We start from the raw sequence: 8600 nt of genomic DNA on the forward strand, positions 1-8600 counted from the left end.
ATATTTAAGGGAAGTACATATATTTTCCTAGATTTTTCAGGTAACTGTTAAGTCATTTTAATGTTGAAGAATAGTAATAAAACAACAAAAAAAACACTTTATAACTTTCTACTTCATGGCAAAATAAATGTCTTGTCATAAAAAAACAATGTGTGTTAAAGTTAAATACAGTAAACGTTTGACTACAGATTCTGGTTAAAATGGTTAATGCTCTTCTCATTTATATATTTTTTTTCATGTATCCTATTACAATTTACTGCTGCAAAAGATTAATTTCCCTACTGGGATCATTCAAGTATAATATAATCTATTCTAATCTAATAACTCTACACAGTAATGTCATATTGGAAATCAGAAGCATTTGCTAAAATCACTTAAACATGTCTAGGTGATAAATTAAAAATGTGTTATTATTGTCAGATCATTGTACATATTCTGAGCTTTGTATGTTGACACAATTACTGAAGAGCAGTTTATGAATAAGAAGTAATTCTGCAATTTGTTTCTCACATTTAAAGATTTTTTTTTGAATGAATAAAAACAAATGGAACACACTTGTATGGTCACATGACTGCTATTTACCAGAATGCTTAAATTATTTAACATTTGACTGATATCAAAGCTTGAAAAATGTTATTGTTCTAAAGGTAATTGGCAGTTAGAGCACAGAAATGAATCTGGTCTATTCCACACTGATGAGACGCCAAATCATAAGATTAGAAACACAATCAGCTGTTCTCAGCCATTGTTGCCGTGAGCTGTGGACCTCCAATATGGCCGCCAGAGGGCAGCATCCACCAGCTGAAAGCCCTCTATCTTTGCCTTCCTCCTTCCAGAGAGGTGTTGTAAATAAAATATCTTCACGGGTGCTATGAAACTGTTTTGAACATTATAGCCTTTTTAAAGTAATAGGATTGTGTTTTATACTTGTAAGCTGTTAGTAATTAGGAATGTGGGTGCGTGTGTGATGGTAACTTTGTGTAAGGAGCTCAAGGTCAGTCAAATGCAAGATAGGCGCGCAGCTTCTCGAAAACAACTCCTTATTAAGATATGATATAGAACACAGGAAACAACCTGTCAGACACACACCCAAGGCACAGGAGAAATCACTCAAGGTATAACCAAGGTTGTGCAGGATTGTGTGTGTGTCTTATCATCCCTAAAGTTTAGGTCCACCCAAGGATGGAGTCAGACGAGGAAGAGGAGAAGGCCCGAACCAATGAGAAGAGGACAGCACCCAACTTGCACATTTCTTTGTCTGTAATAGCATAAATATACTGGATCAGGAGAAGTTAGGTTGTCAGACTGTGGACTGGCTCTGATGCTGTTATTGGTCAGGGCGAGGCACATTTGATCCAGAATTCTGTAACTGCTTTTTGCTTGCTGAAAGAATCACTAAAGTTTCACTAAAGAACTGTCATTGCGTGTAATTCCTTCCCGGGGGCGAAAAAACAAATGTTACTGGGTGCCTCTGCCAAAAACACTGCTGTTGACCTATCTGCTGACATTTATTGGGTGATGTTGAACCAAGATAACGATCCTTTATTGGAAGAATTTAGAACATGGTCTCCCTGGCTCCGAGCTCTTAATCCCTATCTTCCCCCTCCCGACCCCCCACACTGCACATTGTACTATGACAGAAATGAAGACTGGGTGTATAAAGGGGAATTTGAAGACACCCTCGAGGGTCATACACAGAGTCTGCATGTGGATGGGATATACGTGGGCCCAGGAGGTGTGGCAGCGGCTATACTCCTCCCTGAGGAGTTGAAAGATTGGTATAAAATGTCAGGTTCCGCTGCCCCCCACGTATCACTTGCTCTACATGCAGGACACCAGGCCAAGGAATTAGGGCCTATGGTAAAACAAGCACTCACACTTACTGATTGGCAAGCCACACAAATACCCAGACTCTTCATCTCTCCCTCCTCCAAAATATACAGGATTCAATATCAGACAGATGTTGCTGGGGTGTGTCAACATGACACTCTCACCAGACACCATGGGAGGGAACGCACGGATGGTGATGGCACTTCAGACATGTTACAGACACTCCCAGTCTCACTGTGGTCTACTGGTCCTTTTGATGTGGGTTATTGTCACAACATCAACCCTGTCACTTTCGAAGTAAAAAAGGATCTGAAACCTATCTGGCAACCACAGTATAAACACAGAGTGGAAGCACAACAGGGCATTAAGCCCACCATTGACGGGCTGTTACAGGCCGGGGTTTTAAGACCCACCAATTCACCATTTAACACTCCCATACTCCCGGTTAAAAAACCCTCTGGCACTTACAGGATGGCTCATGATTTGCGGGCCATAAACTCCGTCACCACCTCCCCTGTCACCCCTGTACCCAACCCCCATGCTGCTATGGCGATGCTAAATACATCTCATCGATTCTTTTCTGCTATTGACCTAGCTAATGCTTTTTTCTGTCTACCTCTTGACCCTACTCTACAAGATCTGTTTGCCTTCACTTATGGTGGTCGTAGGCTCACCTACACACGTCTGCCACAAGGTTTCCTTCTATCTCCATCTATTTTCAATGACATTCTACGCATGCAACTGGCGGACCTGGAGGTACCAGACGGCTGTCTGGTGATCCAGTACGTGGACGACATTTTACTAGCTTGTCCGTCTCCACAAACATGCTTACAACTTACACATGCTGTTTTGTCGCGACTACACACCTGTGGTTATAAAGTCTCTAAGACTAAACTGCAGTGTTGCAGAGCCTCTGTCACCTTCCTGGGCAGAGAAGTTTCTGGCTCGGGAGCTGACATGTCCGCACTTCACAAAGACTCTATTCTTAATCATCCCAAACCTCTTACTGTCAAAGACATGCTTTCTTTTCTGGGGCTCACGGGATACTCCAGACACTTTGTTTCTGACTATGCTGGCAACACTGAATCTCTCAGAGCTATGATCAAAGAGCAAGGCAGCCGTAACACGGGTGCTACGCTTCAGTGGACTCCCCAGGCGGAGTCTGATTTCACCTGCCTTAAGCAAAAGTTATCACAGGCTACGTCACTGGTTTCTGCAGACTACACACAACCTTTCTTTCTCGATGTTTCTGAGAGAAAATCATCTGCTTATGGTGTTCTCTATCAGAAACAAAGGGGGAGTAGGAAGGTACTACTATATTGCAGCATTTTGTTTGATGTACAAGAAAAAAGAGCACCACCATGTGCCAGGTATGCTGCTGCAGTGGCTAAGCTAATTGAAAAAACAGCACACATAGTCATGCACCACCCTTTGACAATTTTGACCTCACATGCGACAGTAACATTTGTCACATCATCAGCCTTCACACTGACACCACTCAGACAAGGAAGGATTTTGAAACAATTGACACAACCACATGTTACATTTATACATGAAGGCATCAACATGGCAGATCAAATTTTAGAGGGAGCACCACACTGCTGTATAGAAGTCTCACAAGATGTGAGCAAAGTACGACCTGACTTAAGTGAAACACCATTAACACAACCAGATGTAGAACTCTTCACGGACGGGTGCTGTTTCAGACATCCATCTTCAGGGTTACAAGCAGGATATGCTGTGGTTGAGCTCTCCTCAGATGACAAACCTAAAATAGTCAAACAGGAAAAGATGACAGGAAGTGTGTCAGCTCAAAAAGCAGAACTAAGAGCAGTGGTGATAGCCCTACAGTTGAGCGAAGGGAAAGTTGTAAATATATACACAGACTCAGCTTATGTACATAATGCAGTACACAGAGACCTGCAGGGATGGATGCAGGCAGGTTTCAAAACCAGTGGAGGAAAAACTATGGCACATGAAGCACTAATGAGGGAGTTAGCAGATGCATTGCAACTTCCAGGGAAAGTAGCCATAATGAAGGTTAATGGTCACAGTAACCTAGAGGACAGAGAAGCTAAGGGAAATGATGCTGCTGATCAGCCAGCAAAACAAGCCGCAGGATACAATGTAGATATGATAATGATGGTTTCTCACCCTCAAATGTCTGACTATGTAAATATGGAGACAGTCAGAGCAGCACAAGAAAGTGTCTATTATTTATTCTCCTTCTTCAATACTTGTACAGCACTTTGGTCAACCCTGGTTGTTTTAAATGTGCTCTGTAAACAGACTTGACTTGACTTGACTTGACTTGACTTGACTTGACTTGATCACCGGCTGTGTTGCCTGAGTGAGGGTGTATGATCATTGAAAAACCCGAAACACCCGATGACCCCAGATTACATCACTGATGATGTGTCCAAATTGCATCGCAAGATGTGTGACAGAACTAATTACTATAATAATAATTCTAATAATAATAATAATAATAATACATTTTATTTATAAGGGCTTTACATGGTACTTAAAGACACTTTACAACAGCTAAGGGAGAAAGAAAATAAATATATAAAATGCATGAAACAATTGATACAAGGTGATGATAATAAATGAAGATGATAAAGTGAGGACATGACTGTGCATATTAAAACAGTAGAATTGAAAAAACAGTGTTTGGCAGTGGAGAAGCAGTGGGGGTCAGATATTATAGGCAGTTTTGAAGAGGTGGGTTTTGAGATTATTTTTGAATGTAGGGAGTTTTGGAGGACGGTGGAAGGGATGCCATATAGGACGTTGTTACAGTGATCTAGTCTGGAGGATAATCTGGATAATCATGTCCAAAAATGATTCAGGCAACAAGACAATACAAGTTTACCTGTAGTAAGAGGAGGAGCAACGCTGGAAAGACAGGAATGTTTCAGCGTCACATTGCTGAAGTGAAACCTGAAAGTAACTCAGAGAGACAGCACTGCTGCAGTCAAGAAAAGTGTCTCTCTTTCTCTCCAAAGAAAAATAAAACTAGGTTCATCAGGCCTTTCTCAACAATACAGCCGAGTCTTAGACGCACACAGGTGAGTACAGCAGATGATATTTACTGTGTTTAAACAGAGAGCAGTGACACATAATTGAGCTGTATCCACATAGGATGTTTCCCTGTGTTCATTATACACTGACACTTGTCAAATTAAGTTTTTGATGAAGTGCAATTTAACAATATATCTCAAAATGACTTTTGCTAATATTCCAATAATCCAACTGTGATATGTTTAAACAGTATTACACTCGAGGGTGTGTTTTACCGTTATTATTGGCACGACAGTGACGCGGTAAGCGCCTCGGTCCGTAAGCATCACTGAATGAAGCAATAAGCCCCGCGAGGCCGTGGTTTCCAGTGATTTTAGAACAGCTAAGGGGACAACGCCCTTAGCTGTTCTAAAATCACTGGAAACCACGGCCTCGCGGGGCTTATTGCTTTTATAAAACGGTTACTACATATACCTGGCAAGGTTTCATAAAATAAACACACAGCAACAAAAAATGCAATAATTTATTTATAACAAATAATCATTCTTTCGCCAAGCAATGTAGTTCTTCAGCGACATTTAGCGGAATCGTTGCCAAGCAACACACAGACGCAGACACAGACAATTTGTTTGGCGCAGTAATACTGATGTGATGCGGTCATAGGTGTGCGTTTATAGAGTATTTTAAAACTGCTTCGAACGCAGCTCAGCCAATCATAATCAAGGTCCGGAACTATCCGTTTTATAATAAAAGATATAACGTTAATCAAAATGTATTCATATTGTGGGGCAATTCGCTCTCAAAATAAAAAACTTTTTGCTAGTGATATCTCCGTTTCCCTGGAACTACATGGAGTCTGACTAATAACTGGAAAACAATCAGTCACGTCAGTAGACTCCTATGTAATGAAAGCTAGGTTACTACTCCAGCAAGTAGGCCGACCCTTAGCAACGACCTAGCAACAGAGACGATTTCTAGTCCCTGTTGAGTCAGACAGCTAACTTGAGCTAATGCTTTCTAGAGATCGTGGGATTTCCCAAACTGAATAAATACCACACATATAAACACAAAACTGCCTTGCTAGCTCAATCTTGTTGTAACTAAGATATCTGCTGAAAAAAATATTTTTTCCATGGACAGATTTAGCTACTACGTTCGCGAACTTCACATGTATTTTTAAGCTAGTAGCGCCGTGTCACCGACTCACCGGCACAGCTGATGGAGGATGCCAGAGCGTCTAGTAACATCAAGGCTGAACAGAGTTATATTTAAATATATTGTATTGTATAAAAATATATGTAGTATAATAGTAATATTTTTAGTGATGAGCACGGCTAGGTGTGCTGTCATGCTGATTTGATCACGTTCTAAATGTCTAGTTGACCAATCAGATTGCTTGGTCGGAACTACCTGTTGTATAATTTATATAAATATTTCACAATTCTGTATAACAATGTTGTTATTTCACACTTTCACTTTAGGTCTCAGTGTCTAGATATGTCTGCTGCCAGCTGTCTCCTATCTGAAGAGCAGTTTCTGTGCTCCATCTGTCTGGATGTGTTCACTGATCCAGTCTCCATACCATGTGGACACAGCTTCTGCAAAAACTGCATCACACAGCACTGGGATATTAGTGTCCAGTGCCAGTGTCCCATGTGTAAAGAGGTTTTCAACACAAGACCTGAGCTGCATGTCAGTAGTTTATTATCTGAGATAGCTGCTCAGTTCAGAAAGTCAGCTCAGATGAAAGCCAGCAGCTGCCCAGACCAGCGATGTGCCAAACCAGGAGAAGTTCCCTGTGACGTCTGCACTGGGACCAAACTGAAGGCCCTGAAGTCCTGCCTGGTGTGTCTGGCCTCCTACTGTGAGACTCACCTGGAGCCTCATCAGAGAATGACGGGCCTGAAAAGACACAAGCTGATCGATCCTGTGGAGGACCTGGAAGGCAGGATGTGTAAGAAGCATGACAGACCGCTGGAGCTGTTCTGCAAGACGGACCAGATGTGTGTTTGTCAGTTCTGCACTGAGTCAGACCACAAGTCACATCACTTTGTCCCTCTGAAGGAAGGATATGAAGGAAAGAAGGCTGAGCTGGGGAAGATGATCCAGGAGAGACGACTGAAGATTCAGGAGATCAAACACTCAGTAGAGCTCAGCGAGGAAGATGCAGACAGAGAGATAGCAGACAGTGTGCGGGTCTTCACCGCTCTGATGCAGTCTGTGGAGAGAGGCCAGGCTGAGCTCATTGAGACGATCCAAGAGAAGCAGAAAACAACAGAGAAACAGGCTGAAGGCTTCATCAAAGAGCTGGAACAGGAAATCTCTGAGCTGATGAAGAGAACCGCTGAGGTGGAGCAGCTCTCACGCACTGAAGACCACCTCCACCTCCTCCAAAGCTTCCCATCCCTGAACACTCCTCCACACACCAAGGACTGGACAGAGGTCAGTGTCCATCGCTCATCATATGAGGGGACTGTGAGGAGAGCTGTGGCTCAGCTGGAGGAGACTCTCAGGAAAGAGATGGAGAAGCTGCTTGATGTTGAGCTGAAGAGGGTCCAGCAGTATGCAGTGGATGTGACTCTGGATCCTGATACAGCACATCCCCATCTCATCCTGTCTGATGATGGGAAACAAGTAAAAGATGGTGATGTAAGGAAGAATCTCCCAGACAACCCAGAGAGATTCTCTCTTTATGTCAATGTCTTAGGAAAGAGCTTCTCTTCAGGAAGATTTTACTATGAGGTTCAGGTTAAAGGGAAGACTGAGTGGGGTTTAGGAGTGGCCAGAGGGTCGATCGACAGGAAGGGACTAATGAGTCCGAGTCCTGATAATGGCTACTTGACTGTATGGTTGAGTAATGGAAATGAGTACAAAGCTCTTGCTGACCCTCCTGTCCTCCTCTCTGTGAAATCGAAGCCTCAGAAGGTGGGGGTGTTTGTGGATTATGAGGAGGGTCTGGTCTCCTTTTATGACGTAGATGCTGCAGCTCTTATCTACTCCTTTACTGGCTGCACCTTCACTGAGAAACTCTACCCAATCTTCAGACCCTGTGTTAATTATGATGGTGAAAACTCCGCCCCTCTGATCATCTCTCCTGTCAATCACACAGATTAGACTAATCATTACTTTTTCTCAGATAGGATTCATTGATATTAAGATAACACATTTATATATAATCAAGGGAAGTATATATGTTTTCCTATTTTTTTCAGGTAACTTAAGTCATTTTAATGTTGAATAATAGTAATAAAACAACAAAAAAACACTTTAGCTTTCTACTTCTTGGCAAAATGAATGTGTTGTCATAAAAAAACAATGTGTGTTAAAGTTAAATATAGTAAACGTTTGACTACAGATTCTGGTTAAAATGGTTAATGCTCTTTTCTCAGTTATATCCTTTTTTTATGTATCCTATTACAATTTAATACTGCAAATGATTAATTTCCCCACAGGGATCATTAAAGTTTAATCTAATCTATTCTGATCTAATAACTCTACACAGTAATGTCATATCAGAAATCAGAAGTATTTGCTAAAATCACTTAAACATGTCTAGGTGATAAATTAAAAATGTGTTATTATTGTCAGATCATTGTACATATTCTGAGCTTTGTATGTTGACAATTACTGAAGAGCAGTTTATGAATAATAAGTAATTCTGCAGTTTGTTTCTCACATTTAAAGATTTTTGTTTTTGAATGAATAAAAATAAATGGATTTAAATGGACCAGAATGCTTAAATTATT

General features: G+C 41.4%; 1 protein-coding gene across 1 annotated transcript; it reads left to right on the forward strand.

Annotated features, from left to right (window-relative positions):
- The first annotated feature begins 4785 nt into the window (after window positions 1–4785).
- Window positions 4786–8411, forward strand: LOC144538130 (E3 ubiquitin-protein ligase TRIM39-like). The gene is made up of 2 exons (XM_078282196.1): window positions 4786–4901; window positions 6336–8411. Exon 2 carries the CDS (start codon window positions 6352–6354, stop codon window positions 7966–7968), a length of 1617 nt encoding a protein of 538 aa, XP_078138322.1. The 5' UTR covers window positions 4786–4901; window positions 6336–6351; the 3' UTR covers window positions 7969–8411.
- The last annotated feature ends 189 nt before the right edge of the window (window positions 8412–8600 follow it).

Source organism: Centroberyx gerrardi, chromosome 24 (assembly GCF_048128805.1).
Source record: "Centroberyx gerrardi isolate f3 chromosome 24, fCenGer3.hap1.cur.20231027, whole genome shotgun sequence".
In the NCBI taxonomy this organism is placed as follows: Eukaryota; Metazoa; Chordata; class Actinopteri; order Beryciformes; family Berycidae; genus Centroberyx; species Centroberyx gerrardi.